This window comes from Corapipo altera, unplaced genomic scaffold, assembly GCF_003945725.1.
Source record: "Corapipo altera isolate COAL_440 unplaced genomic scaffold, ASM394572v1 54, whole genome shotgun sequence".
NCBI lineage: Eukaryota > Metazoa > Chordata > Aves > Passeriformes > Pipridae > Corapipo > Corapipo altera.
This window is the reverse complement of record NW_020884902.1, coordinates 5,079,604-5,100,124: the sequence shown is the minus strand read 5'-3', so window position 1 is coordinate 5,100,124 and position 20,521 is coordinate 5,079,604. Positions and strand designations below refer to the sequence as shown.

The following is a 20,521-nucleotide window of genomic DNA, read 5'->3' as shown; positions in this document are numbered from 1 at the left end:
TCTCCCTCACCAACTTTTTTGGTTCTTTTAATTGAGAAATTACAACAACTAGGGATAGGTACATGTTATTATAAGAAACCTTTTGCATTCTGTAATATGGATTCAGTTATATGCTTCATTATTTTCTATTGGTTTCATGAGTGTAGTATAAAAAAAAAAAACAACAAAAAGGAGGTGAAAATACCAAACAAACAAAATATTCTGGCATTTTTCAAATTATACAATTGTAGTTTTTGGTCAATACTGCTTGAAATTTCCTTCCATTTTACTTTAAAGGCCATTATAAGGGACATTTCTGATGTCTCCAGTGGCAGGACAGCTGTACGTTTGGGTTCACCTTAGCTAAAGACCTTCAAGAATTCCCCTCCTCAAAGACTTCCTACTTTTTAAATCAAGTAGGCATCTTAGCAGAACAGGAATTTAACAAATGTGTGCGTTACTGAAGTGCATGTGGGATGACTGTGAACTGCAAACCTTGTCTCCAGTACCAGATTGTTCAGGAAAATATAAATAAGTAAATTCTAGAGTTGTCCTGAGGTGTTTTAGAGATAACAGGAGCAACACTTGTGCTATTTTAGCCATTTTGTTATCGAAATGCTATCACAGTTTAGCAACTCCTAGACATCAGGCAACAGTTCAGCAAACCTCTCTTAGTTTGCAGATTTCTTAAAACCAGGAATGCCAAAGAGTTTTCCTCTGCCAAATTAGGCAAAGTCAGCCAAATGGAAAGGTGTAAATCCTGTCCTCTTGTGTCCCCAGCATCTCTTGCTGTTCTCAGGGCCTGGCAGAGATGGAAGTTGACTGCTATTAGCAACTGTAAAGAGCAGGAGGCATAATGCCAGCTTCTAAATTAAACAAACAAAAATCATTTTCTTGTTAGCTTTTAAAGACATGTATATTTCTTTCATACCTAGTGCTCAATACATGATGTTATTTAAGTGAGTAGTTGGAAAAGTACCAAAGACTTATACATACTACATTGGCAAAAAAACCCCTGAATTTTTGAATGCAGGATTTATGAAGCCATCTCCCACTCCATCTCTGGGCCAGCCGGACTATTAGGAATTGGGAAGACTTTTGACCAGAGTGGAGAGTCCTAAAAATCATTGCATAAGCCCCATCAATCAGCCCAATGCTGGGCCAGTGGCCATAGCAGAAACACGTCTAAAGAATTTTTTGATTAGTTAAAATGGTGAGTCATTTAATTGTAGATTTTCACTCAGGGAGAGTGGCATGTGTTTGGGGTTTTTTTGGTTTGGTTTGGTTTGGTTGGTTGGGGGTTTTTTTAAATTTAATTTTTATCTAATGCTGCTTTCACATTTCAGAACTACTCTGACTTTTAGGATTTATCCCAATTAACAGACATCCCTTATTCAAATACATCTGTCACTCTTAGTAATATATTACAAACACTCTTTCACCATGGGTTAGAGAACACATATACAAATGCATTTCTGAAAGGGAGAGAAATGATTAAAAGTGACTTGTTTACTGGAGTTTTGTGTAATGGTGCATTATATACAGGAGCTGTGGCATTACCACACACACTTGGGTTCCAGTAAATAAGTGTTGGGCTGTTGAAAGAGTGACATGCAGTGCTGACTAAGAAAACATGTATAGTTGCCTATGAGAAGAAATGCTATGATATTCCAGAGTTGCTTTTTTCCCTACACTTTCCAGCTGTAAGAAAACATCCAGAAAGAAGAGAGGTGCAACAAAGTCTGGCTCAATATATCTTCTGCCAAACTCCTAAAAAACTCATGTGATTTGAAGAGGACTAAATAGCTGAAAAAAACATGTGATGAAACAGGTGCAATTCTTTCCATAGGGAACAACATTAATTTTCTAGTCACATGTTTCCAGAGCCCAAACCATTAACACTTTCTACCTCTCTCGTTGTGTCCTCTTCCACTTCTCTTTTTCCTAGATATTCATCACAAAAAAACCCCAAGCAAGCCAGCCTTCCCTGCATAGAAAGCTATACTACACCAATCAGTCCTATACATAACTCTGCCAAGCCCTTTCCATGCATGTCAGCATTAGAGTATGACATTATTTTTAGGATTTTTCCTTGTGATTGAAGCTCTTTGCACCAGCAGGAACTCCCTGCTGCTGGGTGAGCTGCCCCAGCCATCAAGGTCTGTGAAACTGCTGTAGCACTGAATGCAAACCAGAGCAAGGCAGGAGACTCTCCTTGCTGCAAAGGTGCTACTGTGCCAGATGTCTTACTTTAAATATATATATGTGTATATACGCACCCCCCACATACACATGTATGTATATATTTATTCTCAGTAGGGAGTTTTAGTGTGCTTACCAACAATACATAGCTTAAGAACTACCTCCTCATTCATACATATTAGTGAGACATATCTTGAGGAGGTCTTCTAAACTTGAAAGTTCAACATTTAATTAAAAATTAATATGCCTTTCAGGCCTACTTGCACACGAAATCCATTGGAGCCCAGTTGCTGCATGTGGTGAGCTGGTGTCAAGCTGGCTGTCAGATGCACACAGTGCTTGATCAGACTCAACTGCTGACAGGAGCTTCATCCAAGGTCTTGTATCTGCAGCCATAAGGAAAAAAGATGTCTACTTTAGGTTGGCAGGAATTTAACCATTACAGCAGGATTTACAGTGTTTTCTTCTCAGTATTACACAGTGGGTGGAATACAGAGGATTTTGCTCTGCATTTTAATGAAGACCTGTGGCAATGGCAGAAATTTTCATTCAAGGATTTCCCAGGCCTACGAGAATGACTTGGCTTGAAGGATTGTGTGTCCAAACACAGAGATTACCCAATACAATTTGTACTTTACTGGTGCTCATTAGTCCCAGTCCTATGAATCAAGAGCTCTATTGGGTAATCTTAATTATATTTTGGTGACATGCATGGATTCAAAAGATTCTTCAGGATTAATTTGAGTACAAAGTGGTACTGGATGGCTATTCAAGAGCTCTGCATCATTTTCCCTTTCTAAAAGATTGTGCAAGGAAATATTTGCAATGTGCAAGAAGACACAGGAATTAAAGGAACAATCCTTAACATTGGATAGATTTTCAGAGTCATTCCATAAGCAGTACTTGTCAGAAGAGCCCAAAGATCAGGGAGCTTGCATGACAGCAGTGACCTTGCTGCTCGGGGCCAGTCACTGTTTTGGCATCAGAATATTCCATTGCTATTCCCACCTCTTTTCCCCAAAGCATGGGAACCAAGGCATATAGCTGAGGATGTTAGCCAACATTAGGAAAACAGCCTCAAAAGATATAAATATTTCTTACTCAATTAAAAATTCCCTCACTTTAGGCATGGAAGCAGGCAGTGATATCTTCTCTTTGATCCCATCGAAGAGATCACTCTTTCATATGAGAAAAGAGGTGTCGCCTGAGAACCCCAGCAAGCTCCACACATAAAACTGCATTAGAAATTTTGGTAGCTGGATGTTGCCAAAGGGCAAAACAAGGAATGAAGCTGTTGGCTTATGGGCAGCAAATGGAAGTCTGGTAAGTGGCAGAAGCCCATGTAGGTCAGAGTCTGTCATCTCAATGACCAATCCTTTGAATGACTTGTCATTATAGATTTGGGTTGGCTTTACCTGTGATGTTCCTTCTTGCATCTCTGCTTTCATCTGCGGTTCAGATTATAGTAACTAGCCCATACACGTTACTGGACAGCAGGATTATTGTTGTTTTTGATGTATTACACCATCAGGCAAGCTGTTGGGACAGAACAGCTGTACAAGTTGGAGCTAGTCTCCTTCCAATTAGCTGCTTGGTCGTTCTGCTTCTCATTTAGAAACTCATATCTCTCCAGCTTTGCATTTGTACTTGCTTATTTCAGCTAACAAAAGAGGATCCAGAGCACAGATCTGATGGTCAGCAGCTCTGGAGTTACATGCTGGATCATCTCCTCTATTCCCCATTGAACTGCTCTTCTGTTTTCCCTTCGGAAAATGTGGACACCAATGTTCACCTGCATTACAAGTACCACTTGTGCAGGGCTTTGAAGAGAGGTTACAGCATACTCTGGTAACTGATGCTGACTTTATACAGTGTCCAGGCCCATCAAGCAAAATAAATTAATATTTTAAAACTAACTCACAAATTAGTTTTAATCTGTTTCTCACAAACACTGCCACTGACAAAGTACCATTAGGATGCCTGTCCTTTTGGCTCCTCACCAGCCTAGCAGTCTTTCCTATCAGCTCACACCCACTGCATGCTGTGATGACCATGCTGTGCAGCACAGATTTTCCAGTCAAGGCTCACTTACAGCTGGTTTGTGTGCATTGCAGTGCTTTGGAAACACACAACTTTACTTTTCCCACTCTGTTAGAGTAGGGAAAAGAAGGGAGAAAAGAAAGGAAGAAACTAGCCAAGCAGCAAGAAAGGAGGTGAGCAAAGCCCCAGCACACTCTTTGAGGGGCTGCAGGCACTGCTGTGCATCAGCAGGGAGGACAAAGTGCTCCAGCAGCAGTGTGATCCTGCACGCTTTGGAATGGTTCCATCCACACAAACAAATTGCAGGGTACTTGCTGGCCACACAGACCATGCTGAATCCATGTTATTCCATGCAGCCAGAGGTAGCATTGCACTTCTGAGCTGTAGTTCCTATTGCAGTGCAGCTCCCGTTTTACATGTGCCTGTACACATCATCCCACTTTACTAATTCCACAGCCAGGTCCCACTGTAAGCCTTGATTCCCCTGCCCCGCTCCATGAAAGACCAGGATTTGGATTTCCCTGCTTTCAGCAGTGAATGCATCACTGATCATCCTGATCAGGAAAAAAGAGGAGCAAAGCTGGCATTCACACAGCACTAAGGTGTTAGCTGTACTTGCAAACCATTTTTTAAAAGGCCAATGATGTCCGGATTTGGGAAGCTTTCTGCTGTGTCCATTGTGAGGACAATGCTAGTCTCTCAGTGTGTGACAAATCTACACTGGAGCATGAGACACATACTAATTAACTGGTTCTGATCCTACTGGTGGCCTAGAGATGAGCTCAAGGGATTTATCCTGCTTCTTGGACAGCTTTTACACTCTTTGTCAAGTTTATTGTAGCTACAACTAAACTGCTTCATCCATCTGGGGCAGAACTAGTTCAAGCAGACTAGAAAGGGGTGCAGATACACATTCTTATTCTAAACAAAATAGCCCTCCAACAAATAATTCATCGTAAAATAAGAGAGACATTTATTCTCTAGCCTTACTCAAAGACACACTATATAAAACCAGTTTTAATGAAACCAAGAGGTTCAAGTCAAGAAGGGAAAACACTGGTTTTGGCAAAAGAAGTGATCAGAGGAAAAATCAGTCTCAAGGGAAATCAATCTCAAATAGATGTAGCTCCGCAATTAACATTAAAACCCTCAAAATCTCAATTTTAGTTTATCTAGTATTTATATCAGTGCAAAGCCAAGCACAAATCCAAAACCAGAATAAAGACTGCTACTGTCCCTGGATTAATCCATAAGAGCTATTAGATAGCCACAGCAGAGGTCAGAAAGGTGCAAAGCATTTTCAGTAGCTAGCCTGACCTAGTAAGACTTTTTTTTTTACTATTGGTATTTTACAGAAAGGTATTTTCTGTTCCTGAGGATTAGTGTAATCAGCCACAGAAGAAGTCAGACCAACAATTTAAACAGTGTGGTGAATCTTTTTAAACATCTAATGCTGACTGGTTTGGCTATATTGTTTTGAGCTGGGCGAGATGGGAGAAGTAATTCCTGAATTACAATATAATTTCACTCTATAGAAATACACAGTGAAATCAGAATACACAATAAACATCAGAAAGTGCATCCTCAGGTTTTCTTGGTAGCGTAGAGCTTGGCTCTTCTCTCTGCACACCATCTCAACACGCTGGGCCTTTCAAGTTTGTTCATTGTGGACTGGATGGAAGGGAGTGGTTTAAGGTGGAAAGGAAAATTATGGAGATTTTGAGGCAATCCTCCAAAGGATTCGCCAGGGTGACAACCACTCCCCCATCACAGGATGCAGCTACCCTCCAAGTACAAATGTCTGGCTAGTCAGGTGCTGGTTAGATCATCAGCAACACCTCCAGTTTCGAAAGGAGAGATCAAAAAGGAGATTGCAGTTGTAGGCAGAGACACAGGAAACACAGGGCTATCTCCAACTACCTCTTACTAATTGCTATCAGCTAGTCTGTATCTGAGTTTCTTATCCCAGCAGCTCACCCTATACCACAGACAGGTGGGTCACTTTAATTCTCCAGTTAAACCCTTACCCCTTGTACAGCCCAGTACAAAAAATAAGGCTGCTCTAACAGTCAAAAAGCACCTATCACCTTCCTCACTCCTGATCACAGCGTTTCTCCCTGTGCAGGAGGAATAGGAACCTTCATCCCACTGTGCCTCTAAAGACCAATGGGCACACACTGGGCACAGAAGCAAGCATTTTGTGCCTTCAGTCTTCCTTTCTCTTCACTAGAATCTAAATTTCTTCCTTAGAACTCTCATTCTTTTAACTCATCAGCCATCCTGCCTTAAACATGTATAAATTCCTGGTTAATAGCCCTTCTACTTGACAAATCAACTCCTTAGAGTTCCTTAGCGTTCCTTAGCTGCCTCTCTCAGCCCTTTGGAACTCTCTTGCAATACCATCACAGATTTCCACCTAAATTTTCCAGCAGAGTTTACTACTCCCTATTTAGGATTCCCTACTTACCTTCAAACTTTACTTCTCTTGCTTAAGCAAGGGAATTTTTTTTGTATACTTCCTCCTCTTCCCAAAGTGCATCGCTGTTGAAGCTCAGGTCCAGTTCTTCTTGGGGATCATGGGAGCTGTAGTCCTCTGAAAACTCAGACCTAAAGGTGTAGAAGAATGTGTCCCTAATGACAAAAAAGGATAATAAATTCACCTTTGCACAGAATGGATCCAAGTATTTTTCATCCGAAGTTATTACATGGGATATAGGTCACAGATTCAGCTGAAACGAGGAAAGCCAGAGTAAACATGTATTTGCTAATAATGGTGTGTGAAATCTAAGCATGCTGTATAATTAGAACTATTCCAAAATATTACTTGGAGGAGTAAAAGCAACAAGGAAGCTGAATGTTACTTCTGAAGCACCAAGAGAGCATCAGTGGTAGGTGGTTTGGTGGGAAAGAGTAGCCAAGGAGAAAGATCACTGGAAGACAGAGCTGTTTGATTGGAACAAGGCTGGATGTGATAGAGGCTGGGACATAAAGTAAAGTAAAACCATCAATATATTTAATAAGATTTGCAATTTAACAGTTACAGGTCCTAATACCTACAGCCACAGGAAACCTGGGTCCACCTCTTAAGTACAATCCCTCAGATATTTAATATAAAGTGATGGAGAATAGCTGGATTATCATTTCCAAAACTAAAGGAGCAATATCTCACAATACAAAAGCCAAATAAAGCTAGAGACAGCATTTACCATTTGTTGCTTTGACATTATCAGGGATGTGCTGCTAAATTGCTTTGGGTTCTTGAACTGGGCCCTTGGAGTTTTCTGAGTTGCAGAGCAGATGATAGGTGACACAAATATTATGGGAAAGGCCCTCTCTTTAAAGCACAGGGGAGGGATGCTGCTGGGATGGAAGGGAAATAACACCACAGACCCTCACATACAACCTTGTTTAACAGCATGGCCTGCACAGGCTGGTACTGTGCTATTTCTGCATTTGACACAAACACGTTAATATTTGCAGTTACTTTTCCAAAGGAAGAAGATGCCAGAAAGTGACCGAACAGCTCCATATGCTAATGTGTTTGAGCTACATGGCTCGGAGTACAATACAGATGCCATAGCATAGCACCAAAGATTGATGAGCCTTGGCTTTTACCCATTTTTGCATTATTCTTGACTGCATTCTTGCAGTCTCCTGGATAACTATTGCTGTCTGTGAGCTGCAGCAGAAACGAGCCTGGCCCAGGCAGTTGAGACAAATGATTCTTTGTAGCTCATGGCAATGATGTTAAAGCTGGAACAATTTCATTAACTAGCAATCAGAGGGGGAAAATACAAGTAATGAGCAATTTTCTGTGTAGAAAGCAAAGACATTGGATGCTAGCTCTTGAAAATAAGTAGCAATACAAGAGGCAAGCTGAAGAAAATCCCCAGAGGAACATGCACCAAGACTTTAACCAGAAAGTTTCATGCAAATGTACCTCCTGGGCCAGTTTCTTGTTTGTATGAGACATATTTTCACGGCTGCAGCCCTGACTCCCCCCAGCTTGGAGGAGTGCCTGGGAAGGGAAGCATCAGGGTGGATCACACAATGGGAGAGCAGAGCTCCATGGCAGCACACGTGGAAAGGTGAGGGAGAGGGAATGATGCCAAAGACTATCCAGCTCTCAGAGCAAATCCTTCACTTCTTCAGTTCCATCCCCATCAGTGTGCTGTGAATAGGTTTTGGACCTGAGCGGGTGACTTTTCCCGTCAGTTCGGCAAAAATGATTTAAATATTATTGACCTGGCCTCCCATCTCCAACTCAGCTTAACAGATAAGCAGAGGAGCTGGGATTTTGAAAGCTTTCTTGAGGGTAAAGTCTATACTAGCACAGTTTCACTGCTGTTTAGTCTACATTAATGTTATTTAAATTTTGCCCAGGGTCTTTAATAAGAGTTCAAATATAACTGTTGGGGGTTTTAAATATGTATTTTGAAAATTGGAGCCATCCAAAATATGCAGGGCAGAACATCTCTTGTGTTTATTTTTATTCCCAATCTGCATCAGCTGTCTTCATGGTTTGGTAGCGTGAAGTACTGGAAGCCTACCAATATATGTATATATATATATATAAAACTTCCTTTTTGGTTCCCATTGGTGGAAGGACAGTTTCTTTTTCCCTTCGAGTCTCTAAAAAGTCACTGTGCAGGCTAATTCAAGACAAATGTGAACACATGATATCTGAACAACGGATGTAAGGCTCTGTTTGAAGGAAGTATGCTGAAAGGGCCTGCGTCCTTAGGGGTCTTCTGTAGGAGAGAGTGCTGGCAACCACTTGGAGAAAGGATTCTGTTACTGCTGTGGTATTCTGGGCTCCAGACTGCAATGTTTAGAATGTGCTCTGCTCAGACGGTTATGGGAGCAGCCCCTCCACCATGGCAACTAACATATGGCTTTGCCTTGTTGATAATGATCACACGACAGAGAGAAACAGAAGAAAAAGGAGGATGGCCTTGCATAGACAGACCATGACGGTCTATGACTGCATTCTCCAAGGCTGTAACCAGAAGCTATAAATTGCTATATTGCATATTTTCACTTCTCATCTAATTGAAAAAGCAGTGTATACAGTTTTGCAGATGGCCCATTTATTTTGCTGAACTACCCAGAGCTCAAGGATGCTGTTTAGAACTGGGTACAAGCACAACAAAAGGCCAGGGGAAATGGGATCTTGATATAATTAATTGTCAGGTATGGATGAGTATCTTTTTTGCAAGGCCACAGCACTACCTTTCCGAATTAATGAATCTTTTGCCACAAAGGCAGAAAAAATATAAGGCACACTTGCTCACAAACTGCCAGAAACTTTGCAGAATTTTACAGCAGCACAGTCCTTAGTCTGCTGTTTGGACATCCTTCCTCAGCACTGGATGCTGAGTGGGTTATGGGAGGAAGGATAGGCTATGTGCAGGTGAAGCCCATGGAGGACTTTTCAGCCATACTACACCTGAAGGTATCATGTGCCCTCACAAGAGGAGAGGGACCAGGGGAATTCCAGCACGCAGTTCTCTCTGAACCTATCCCCATCCACCCCATATGCCTTGGGAAGCAAGAAACCCTCTGAAACTGAAGCCATCCTGCTCCAACCTCTCTTTTACATACCCAAATATACCAGCTCTGCTGCAGCAGGTGGCAATTTGTGTCAATGCCAGATGACTGCAACAAGGTCCAGTATAGTCTGGGAGATTTGAATGCACTGCACCAAGGGAGACCATGAACACTATCACCAGAGCACAGCAACAGACTGGAAAGGGGAGTATTGTTGTCTTCATTTTACACAGAGTGGGCTGAGATACAGGAATATGTTGGATCTTCTGTCTTTGGTTAAAGACTGGTAATTATACACAGAGACAGCTGCTGATCTCAAAATTCTAAGAAGTATTCCATTGTGCCAAAGGAATAAAGAATTTTTAAAGACGAGATTTTAATTTTAATACACGAGAAGTGTATTATGATTTTTTACTCTCTTACTTTCTGTTCTTTTACTTGGAAGACTTCTGTTATCCACCTAGAGATGACAGAGGTAGGCAAGGGCACATGAAGGACAATGGACTGTGAAGAGTGAGCAGCCTCATGATGCACACTAACAATCCTTGCTCAAAGATTCTTTATCCAAATTTCTCTCATAATGACAAACAGACCTGAAAAGACAATTTGCTAACCAAAGAAGGGCAAAACCAATAATAAATTGAATTCCAGTATGAGTTACCTCATGCAATACAGATATAGCTTACAGGTACTAATGTACATTTTGGATAGCTTATCTAAATTGCATCTCCAAACCTTTTTGATAGCAGCTAATCTTTGTTATTAAAATCACTGGATTGCTTATTTAGGTGTCATGCACACAATAAGAAAAAGAAAAGTACTAGAAAAATACTAAAGTACTAGAAGAGAAGATAGTAAAGTTCTTACTGTAATTACAAATCCCTCCAGTGACTCATATTTTATAAACTTGAAAAATTACTTTTATTTATGTATAATAGAAATTAATTTACACATTTAAGGCAATAAGCATACCCATAGGATTCTTAGATGATGTGGTGTTTATTCCCCTTAGGTACTGCCAGCCAGGTGAGCGATGGGGATGGGACTGTGGGTCTGGGACCACCTCTTGCTCTGCAGCAGATGTGGGTGCTCCTTAGAACCACTGTAGGGACAGAAAACCAGGAGACAGATCATCTGTTGTGCTGGCCAATGCTAGCTCCAACAGGTGTGTGTTTAAATAAATATTTGATACTGTCCAGGAAATACAGAGGGATTTGTGTATATGTTTCTGTGCTGAACTAGTCCTCTACACACAGCTGTAGGAATACAGCAGGGCACAGACTTTTGTTAGTTCTCTTCCCCTGGGCCTGGCTGCAACCAGGCTTTGGCTAAAGAGACAGCTTTTGAGAAGAGGTTTATTATCACTGAGGTCACAGGAGAGTCACCAGTGTGTGTGGGACAGAAAGGGTGGGGGGAGTATAGCGGAGGCCGTGGGATGGCAGGGACAGCACAGGCCTGGTGGAAGGGCTGTGATCACTAAAAAAGCAGCACCCTACCTGGTGTAGGACTTAGATCCAGGTTTCTGATGTCCCTGCTGAACATGTACAGCACTGGAGGACTGAGCAACCACAGACAGAGCCATGAGCACAGTGCCTCAGAATCGCCACACCAAGAGAAAAACCCTCCCTGCCAGACTGGCACAGAGCCCTAGCTCAGTACACAGTCCCCTGTAGTGTCCCACAGCCCCTGCACCAAACAGCAGATGAGGTGGGTGACATGGGGCTTCCACCACCCACAGGGCTGCCTGTCCCAGTCTGGCTGACAGAGGACAGAAGCTCATCTTTGTCAAGGGGAGAGGGTTTTTCCCCAAATAGTTGTTCTCTCAGGACCCACTCTCAAAAGTGACCTACAAAAAATTCTTCCAAAAATAAACCTAGGAAATGAGGTAATTCTGCCAAGCAGTAAACCCTATGAATTCATTGCACCTAACACCAATCACTGTGTTCCTGTTAACACCCCTGCTGCTGTCCTTTCCTCTTGGACAGGCTGGGCAGCTGCAGACACAGCCTGGATGATGGCAGTCACATGCAGGGAGCTTCATGTCCTGCTTCTTGTCAGGCCTATGGTAGCAACTAGCAACGCAAGGCTGAGTTGAATGGAAGATTCTGCTTCTTCCTACAAGCCTCCTGTCCTTGGACAGCAGTGCCTATTGCCTCCCCCATTAGCAGTCCTAAGAAAGCCTTGGCCAGAAACCTTCTCTGCTCCTGTCACTCTCCCGGCTCTTTGCCCCAGCGGGGTCTCAGGAGATTGGGACCAGGTGATCCAGCCGGGTCTGGTCGCAGCACGTCCTGGCAGGGCGCGCTGCATCCTCCAGCAGCGGGAACCGGGATGGGGGAACAGCCGTGAGCTGCCGTCGTGCCGGCGATGCCACGGCACCGGGATGCTCCTTAGCAGCGCTCGGAATTCCTGACACACCGGCAGCTGCGGAAACCGCGCATTTTCTGCGGGAAAACAGCCAGACCCGTGGGGGGCGCGGGGGGCACCCGGCACCGCACCAACCGGGGCCGCTCCGAGCGCCGGCGGCGCGTCTGTGCCCGCGGCCACCGGGTGTCACCGCCCCGGTGAGCGCGGCGGGGCCGGGCCTGGCCGGACCACCCCCCCGGGCCGGCAGCGGCGGCGAGAAGGGACCGGCGGCGGAGGGGCCGCGGCTGCGAAAGGATGGTGAGCGGGGCCGGGGGGCGGCGGGCGAGCCGGGGCGGACAGACAGCGCCTGCCGGGGACAGACAGACAGACAGGCAGGCAGCTTCTGCCGGGCATGGAAAGAAAGACAGACAGTCAGCTTCTGCCGCCGGCAGGATGCTGCTGACCAGCGGACTTCGGGGCATTCGGAGCACATCACTCTTGGGCTGCTGCTGCGCTGCCAAGGCTAGTCGGGGATATTTCAGCATTTCCCCGCCATCTCCAGCGCGGGGTCTGTCTCTGCTAACGCAGAACAGCAGCCACGGCACAGCCACCTCGCCCGCGGGTGCGGCAGCCGTGCGTGGCTGCTGTGCCCTCCTCGGGCTGCATCCACGGCACGGCGCATCACTGACCTGCGGGAGCCCCCGGGTCCTTCTCCGCAAAACAGGATGGACTGTTGGCTCTGTTTTGATGAATGCTTGTGAAATGCTGAGGTAAAGGCTGTGCTGTTTACTGAAAGATATAATGGCTGTCAAACATTATTACTTTATGCTTTGCAATATAAAATTAGCGGTGGAATCTGGAATAGGTGGCACATTGGGGAAGCATTTAAAAAATCAGTATGTATTTTCCATTTCATGTGTTTGTGTTTACAGTATGGATTTATAAACACATGCCTGAAGTCTTTGGTGGTTGAAAAGTATGGTGAAGAAACATGGGAAAAATTAAGGTAATGTGTTCCCAATAATTGTAGTGCATTGAAAGAAAACGTTCAGGAATTCAGCACCAGGGGATTATAATTTCCCATATGTAAGTGGCACCTGATGTGTAACTCAAGTAATTATTAGAAGTAACTAGCAGGGCAAAAGCAAGAGTTTCTTGCCTTGTAACACTTCATACTCTGATACTAATTTGTCCCAATTAATTTGTCATATCAGATAATTAAAGATGACATTTAGTCTTATAGACAATCATGCAATAGACTCACTAGCTCACTGTGACAATATTGAGAAGTAATTACACTGAAAAGATGCCATCCTTGATATAAAGCCAGTTTAATTCCAGTACTTTCAGAAACACAGCGAAATTATAGAATCACAGATCATCTTGTTCCAACCTCCCCACCATGGACAGGGAAGCTTCCACTAGATCAGGTTGCTCAAAGCCCATCCAACCTGTCCATCTATGATTTTATCTTTACTTTATGAACTATATGGGATTTTCCAATATATAAAGATATATAAATGATATTTAAATACATACGTATATTGATCTTTGAAGCTAATATAAAAAAGAACCCCACAAGCCACTTAGTGGAGCTGAACAGAAGACAAACTAAGATTCTGGTTGCTCTAGTACCCCACAGTAAGATGCCTGAATCCTTGAAAGAGTTTACTGCTACACCATAATATAAAATAGTAGAAATGGAGGGGTGAACACCACTATTCAGCCATTTTAAAGCAATTTAATTAATTTAAAGCAATTTAATTTTAATCTTAGATCATTATGGGAAGTAGTGTGTTCCACTGTAACGCTTGAAGGAGATTAAGGAGTGTTCACAGTAAACAGTGCTTGACAAATGCCAGTTGGGTCACCCAAGCATGTTATATTTACAGCACTGCTGAGACAGGACTATTGTCTTCCCTGTTGCAGACTGCAGGCTGGAGTCCAGGATTCTTTCTTGACTTTTGAGGTTTACAAAGATGAGATCACAATGCAGCTTGTCGACAAAGCCTGCAAAGTATTAGGTATGTGTCACCATGCTGCAAAAACAAACTGTCCTGGCTCAGGCCTGACACTGCAGCCCAGGTTTAGTTTCCTGTCCCCTTTGGAATGCCCTCCCTATGTTGCAAATATTCTGCCTTCGCTCTTAGTCCACCTGACAGCATTTCCAAGCCTTTCTTATTAGGTATCTTTATTTTGCCAGGTGTTCCTGCTGACTTGGTTCTGAGAGAGTTTGGAAAGTATTTCTTTGAATTCTGTAAGCGCTCAGGCTATGACCACATGCTGAGGACACTGGGTGGAAATCTCTATGAGTTCATAGAGAACCTGGATGCATTGCACAGCTACCTGTCCCTTTCTTACCAGGCAAGTCCGAGTAGTGATTGCTGAGCAGATATGGGTGGACTCTGCCAGAGTTCATAGCACAAGGAACAGCGTCTCATAGGTGTGAATGAATAATGAAAAAAACACACTATAACATGTCCTCCTGTGTTCTGAAACAGATTGCTCCAAAATGTTAGGGCAATTTTTGAGTAGTCCTCAAGGTTAGATATTATTTAGTACATTGGCGCTAATGCATAGCAGATTTTCCTTCACAGGTGGGAATATTTAATTCTCTATTATTTTTCAGCTTATTTATATTATTAAGACATGAATACTTTTGTACAAGTGGAATGCATCAGTATTCTTTATCAGAAAAAGATGCTGAGACTTTGATTTTGTTTGTTTTTTCCTCAGGAAATGAATGCACCATCTTTTAGAGTAGAAAAGAATGAAGATGGGTCAATGCATTTACACTACTATTCAGACAGAAGAGGTCTGTGCCATATTGTACCAGGTAATGAGACAAAATTCAGCATACAGATCAGCTAGTAATGCAGTTTATGTACAGAGTAATAGTATATTTGCAGATACACTTTGCTCAGATTTCAGACTCTTTTTTCAGCTAAGGACAGGCCATGGAATTGAAGTCCGGTAGAGTGTAGTCTCCAGATACCTAAACTCAGTATTTCCATACTGCCTGATCACTCCTAGCTCCCAGTAGCTTCCATCAAAATTTATGACATGACAACCCAGGCCATAAGTGTCCATTCCTGCTACAGAATTCCCTTCTTGGAAGAAAAATTAAAGTTCATGGTGTGTATTGTGTCTAACTATTTATTAGTTCTCAGTGACTCATGCTCCTTAAATTACAGTGAAGAAATTACAGAAATTACAGTTGATTTGAAGACATTCATCCACCCTGTAGGATGTGCAATCTGTAAAACTACTACTGAACCCTGCTGAAAACTGAATCTTCTACCAGCATTACCGGAATCTCCACAGTTGTACTTGTGCAAGGGTTAAACAGCTATAGATCTGTAAGAGACAATCGTATTCCTTTCTTTCACAGATGATGCTGAATTTAAAAGTTTATCAAAACTTTGTCAAAACTTGTTTCATATTGAAAGCACAGAACTATTTGGAATTTCAAACAGAGCTTTTGATGTCATCGTCCAGTATTTTTCCTAATACCTAGGCGGAAATGAGAGAACTGATTGTACATCTGCATGAAAGACATTTCCTTCCTTTCAAAATAAAATGCAATGACTGAAATAGATTGTATAGAAGAATCTCTCTAGACTCCCTGCATTTTTTGGGTAACGGGAATTTGTATTATTGCTCTATGACTACTTGAACACGTTCTTCAGATATCCTACTGAGCTGCTTCTAGTGAAAATAAGCATTTGTCCTCAGACAAGGCAAAAAATACAGTAACTTTAAAGCTTACCTCCTGTGTGCATATCCTCATCATGGTGGTGATAGTGAGAATGACATACATTGCTTTCTTCTTCCAGAGTCCTTTCGAAAAGTGATTTCTGATGCAGTGAAATTCCACCATGGACCCCCTAAAAGGGAAAATGAATAGGGTTTGTTCTTGGCAATACCTTGTCTTTTGTTTCCCCTTCAGGAATCATTGGTGCAGCAGCCCTGGATTTTTTTAACATTGAGATTTCAATGAAAATAGTCAATCAAACAGAAGAAGAGGAAAGAACTGGGAAAAAAGAACATATTGTTTTTCTTGTCACTCAAAACCCTGTATTTCCATGCAAGGAAAGAAATGAATTTGCTTCCTCACCTCAATGTCTTGTTGACTCTGAAAAACAAAGTGAGAGCCAACTGAATAAAGAGGTATTTTAATGTTCGTTATCAATATATTGTTAAAATATATTTAAAATGAAAATTTAATTTCCTTTTGTATTTATTTCAACAGGACCTTGAAAAAGCCAAGAATACAGCGGGAGACAGAGGAAATTCTGTCTGTCCTGTTAAGAAAAGTCACTGGAAAACATTAAGAGGAATAATCGCATTAGGGAAAGGTGAGAAATTGTTCAGAGGGAACTTGTCATCATTTCTGAGTCTCTTCAGTAAGAAAGTCAGTAAGCCTCCCTATCCCCACCCACCCATCCACTTGGAAGTTACCATTTATATTTCCTCTGTGAATTTTCAAAATGTTTCTGGTTAAGTTTCTTTCTGTTAGACATTGATAATCACAGGAAAATTGAAGATAATAAGCATGCTTAGTAATGACAGATACTTAAATGGAATATGACTGTCACTCTTGTCTCTTAAACAGGGCTTTCATCTAAAAAGTATTCTTCTATAAAATGTCATTGTGTGGTGCATTTGATTCTTCCTTTTCATGTCACTTGATTTAAAGACGATGAATTTAAAAGCATGTTTTTAACGTGGTAGATGCGACTCCTTTCCAAAGTTATCAACTGTAGTAAATTCGGAAAGCCAAATTACTTCCTCCTACCAAAAATCTACTGCTAATCTAGTAATCTCTGTTCATACCTTTATATACTAGATGTTTATATATGTTTGCAAAGGGAAAGGATTTTTTCAGTTTGGATCTTCTGATTCCCCAGAAGGAGTGAGAATCCAGCTCAGTATTGCCAAGCTGTCTGGATTCCGGGAGGAGTGAAAAATCAAACCTGGTATCATCTGGAGGAGTGTCACATGCATTACAAGGGCAGATATATTGAGTAAGAAATTAATATATATTTAAAATAAAATTTTAGAATAGCATTATTACTAAAAAAAAAAAAATCCTTTAGCTATGAATGTGAGAGTTATCAAGAGGCAGACTTTGATAAATGAAAAACTCACATTGACTTCCCTGAAGCAGTAAGACATCTAAAAGCTGGGTTCTAAATTTATAATATTTTGCACCAGTCTCCTGAATGACTTGAGAATTATTTTCAGCAGAATTTACTAGAGTAACTGTCATAGCCACCTTCTGGGGGAAAGAGAGCACTTGAAATAATCATCCTGTTGATTATTGTGGGTTACTGGAGAATCCAAGTTTATACTGTGAAGTTCAAAGGTTTTGGTGCTTCATTCAAAAGATAAACACATTTGATTATTTTACTCATTGTATTCCTTCTGTAAAAGTATCTGCTAGTAAGCACAACCTACTCTGTAGATTTGTCACCATTTTGAAAAAAATCTCAGGGTAAGTAAAACAGAAACCAAACAGTGATTTGGTCTCTGTGCTATGGACTTTAGCTCATTGTATGGGAGACTAAAACCCAGATTATGCTGGTTTTTTTCTCTGTAAGTGTTCCTTAGTAGCTAGCAAAGTGTATTAAGTCTGTTTCCATGCACATTTTTGTGAGATATAGGTGTGTTATATTGCTATGGCATCTGCAAACTCATAGAGCAGCAACATCTACAGTTGTTCATCTATTCTTATTTTTTCCACATAATTTGATGCATCTAGTGCTCTGTGCTTTTTGTGTGGTTAAGTTTTAAACTCTTAGCCAGTTCAGATTAGTTGCTAATCAGCTGTGAATTGAACTGCAGAGCATTTAGCACAGATGTGTGTACATTTCTGGCCCCACCTGCTGTTTGCTTTGTCTTCACTCATTATGATACAGGGTCCTGTCTCACTGAGCTCTAAAAAGTAAAGCAGTGCAACCTGATTAAAAAATACACATTTGTCTTGTCACAGGTAAGCTCCTGAGAGGATTTGATCCTGTTTATCCCAAGAGCCTCTGGATTGACACGAAAACATTTTGCAATGGACTTCCTTTCCATATGGTTTTTGACAAAGAGGTAGGACAAGCATGTGGTAAAGGCCTTTAGTTTGCATAAACCAAATAGTAATTTCTCTCTGTTCTGACTGTCCTGGAGTGCACTACTGTGTGTGCTCTGTGTGCAGTGTACACTCATTTGTAGGATTTGCAGAAGCACTCTGTACAGAGACATGCAATAAGCATGACAACTGGATCTGGATCGTTTCAGATAGGAATCTCCTTTGTCTTTACTGAGTTTACCATGTCTGAAACAGCTACAGATATGCCAACAAGGTTTATTGCAGCAGTCTGTCTGTTACCAAATACTGGGAAAACCCAGCTACCTACTAAGTCAAGCGGCATACAACCTCATCTAGAACCCAAAAATCCCTTTACCTTCTGGGGGAGGATTGAGTCTCTTCTCCTGTGCACACATACTGTTCCACCCCTTGGCAGGGCTTCCTATGGTGGGTTTCCAATTAGCCTGGGTTCCCACCAAGCTACAGTTCCTCTTGCTCCCAACTCTGTGGAGAGAATATATGCTTCAGACAGAAGCAAAGAGAGGAGAAGGTGAGGATAGGACAGCAGGAGAAAGCAGCTCCCCAGGGAACATGTTTTGGCATCATGCTGATAGAGATTCCAGAGCACATAATCTGCTTCCTGCCACTGCTCACATTAGACAAAATTCAGACTCTTAAACCTTTCAAGATGTCCAATCTACATAATCTAATAAAATGACTAGTGTGCAAAGACAGAAAGTCCTACGCCTGTTATTGGTAGCTAGGTCAGAGCTTCAATAACTGCTGACGAGCAGTGCAGGACATTTCTGCAGAAATTAAGAGCTCATGTATGGTCAGCAGGCTAAAAGAGAATAACTAAACCTTTACACACCAATGTTTAAGAGAAAGTAGCCCATGGCATCCATTAGAAGATCAATATTTGCCAAGGTGTTTTGGTGTCTTGCTAAAAAGGACATTCATTCAGAGCTTTGTAGTAATACACTAACAAGGTAGAAACTTTGCTCAGAGACAAGCCATGTGCTATAGCAAGGCTAAGTGTGTCTACAGGTATAAACAGTGACCAGCTGTAGCTTGGTCTGAACCCAACAAGACATGAATTATAACACATGGCCCATATTTGCTTTTTAAGCTCAGAGTGAAGCAAGCTGGGGTGAGCATTCAAAAGATTGTACCTGGCGTTCAGACCATGGGCATCTCCTTGGATCAGTACTTCAGGATCGTTCACCCGGAAGTACCCTTCACCATCTCCAGCATTCAGAAATTCATCAACAGCCAATTTGTTTTCCAAACTAGAAGAGAGATGATGCCAGAGTCATGGAAACAACGACCAATGCTAGAGCTGAGAGGTATTTTGCTGTTGTCAATGCATAAGTGTTCATTTTAAATCAGGAATTATGCTGAGTTGAACTGATGTCTTTCTGTGTACTCCTGACCTCACATAAGTCCTATAAATAGCCTTTGGGCAGTGAGGAGATTAGATGATTCTGTTTAGAGAAACAGTAGATGCTTGTAGACAAATTCTGCTATTACCTCACCAGATTTTGAAGGGTTTCAGTCAGAAACAACAGCTCTGCTCCCATTTGAAAGGCTTAGAAATATGGCATTTTTCTAATGCTGCAAAACCCACATGTGAATACATGATTAGTTCTTAATTTATGCCTTTGAGGGGAGTTATTTGCTACTGGCTGGGTTTCAAATGTGGATAAAAATAGATTAGTTAGCTGTGCTTTTATTTTTTGTAGTCACATTTTCAGATTCTGATTTCTGTCTTCACACACCCCCCCAATGTCATGTAAGAGTTTACCAGTTAAAATTATCTTAGCAAAAAAGATAATGTATTTGCTTTATTTTTGCTGAGAGGACTGAGTATGGAATGATCCTCTGCTTTGTGTAATTAACTATAATGACGTTTGGTTTAAGTGTTCTGTGACCTCAATTTTGCTTCTCTGAACTATGTAATATGTCCTAATTTTCCCTTATCTCTTTTCACCTTTACATAACGAGTGTCAAATCTGGTATTCCTGAGAGTCAGAAAAAAAATTAAGAGTTTAGGGAGATCTTGAAAAAACTGATGCTACCAAAACAAGGAACTTTAACTGGACACAATTGTACTTTCTCTTATGCTGTAGGGGGTTAATTCACATGGTTATCTCTGATGTTTCAATCCTCTTAGTTTTCAAGCTGTTCATCCAGTTGCCCTGGGGATGAGGTGAGAGAGAAAGAAAAATATAGGAATTCCTAGATTGCTGTTCAGAAACCAATGATACTTATGAAGCAAGTAAATAATAATAATAATAATAATAATAATAATAATAATAATAATAATAA

The 20,521-nt window shown here is 41.6% G+C and overlaps 1 protein-coding gene and 2 long non-coding RNA genes across 5 annotated transcripts in view; 1 reads left to right on the top strand and 2 right to left on the bottom strand.

Annotated features, from left to right (window-relative positions):
• Nucleotides 1-2,405: 2,405 nt before the first annotated feature.
• Nucleotides 2,406-10,825, bottom strand: LOC113950663. The gene is made up of 3 exons (XR_003528846.1): nucleotides 10,744-10,825; nucleotides 6,689-6,852; nucleotides 2,406-2,567 (listed from the first exon to the last, which is right to left on the bottom strand). It is a non-coding gene; the product is annotated as an uncharacterized LOC113950663 (long non-coding RNA).
• Nucleotides 10,826-12,389: 1,564 nt separating this feature from the next.
• Nucleotides 12,390-20,521, top strand: part of LOC113950660 (guanylate cyclase soluble subunit beta-2-like) — a 15,653-nt gene continuing 7,521 nt past the window's right edge. Inside the window, exons 1-9 of one of the 2 annotated variants that reach the window (XM_027650673.1) lie at nucleotides 12,390-12,432; nucleotides 13,047-13,120; nucleotides 14,044-14,138; nucleotides 14,318-14,478; nucleotides 14,851-14,950; nucleotides 16,064-16,284; nucleotides 16,367-16,472; nucleotides 18,110-18,213; nucleotides 19,323-19,539. In XM_027650673.1, coding sequence (XP_027506474.1) covers nucleotides 12,430-12,432; nucleotides 13,047-13,120; nucleotides 14,044-14,138; nucleotides 14,318-14,478; nucleotides 14,851-14,950; nucleotides 16,064-16,284; nucleotides 16,367-16,472; nucleotides 18,110-18,213; nucleotides 19,323-19,539 — 1,081 coding nt within the window. In that variant the 5' untranslated portion in view covers nucleotides 12,390-12,429. Of the gene's footprint in view, nucleotides 12,433-13,046; nucleotides 13,121-14,043; nucleotides 14,139-14,317; nucleotides 14,479-14,850; nucleotides 14,951-16,063; nucleotides 16,285-16,366; nucleotides 16,473-18,109; nucleotides 18,214-19,322; nucleotides 19,540-20,521 lie in introns of those variants that run through there. The other variant, XM_027650674.1, reaches the window with a different exon arrangement.
• LOC113950662 overlaps nucleotides 13,422-20,521 on the bottom strand; it is a 7,852-nt gene continuing 752 nt past the window's right edge. Inside the window, exons 2-7 of one of the 2 annotated variants that reach the window (XR_003528844.1) lie at nucleotides 20,306-20,391; nucleotides 20,184-20,214; nucleotides 19,366-19,482; nucleotides 18,570-18,715; nucleotides 15,884-16,001; nucleotides 13,422-14,124 (exon numbers count right to left, since the gene is read on the bottom strand). This is a non-coding gene — a long non-coding RNA (uncharacterized LOC113950662). The remainder of the gene's footprint in view (nucleotides 14,125-15,883; nucleotides 16,002-18,569; nucleotides 18,716-19,365; nucleotides 19,483-20,183; nucleotides 20,215-20,305; nucleotides 20,392-20,521) is intronic. The other variant, XR_003528845.1, reaches the window with a different exon arrangement.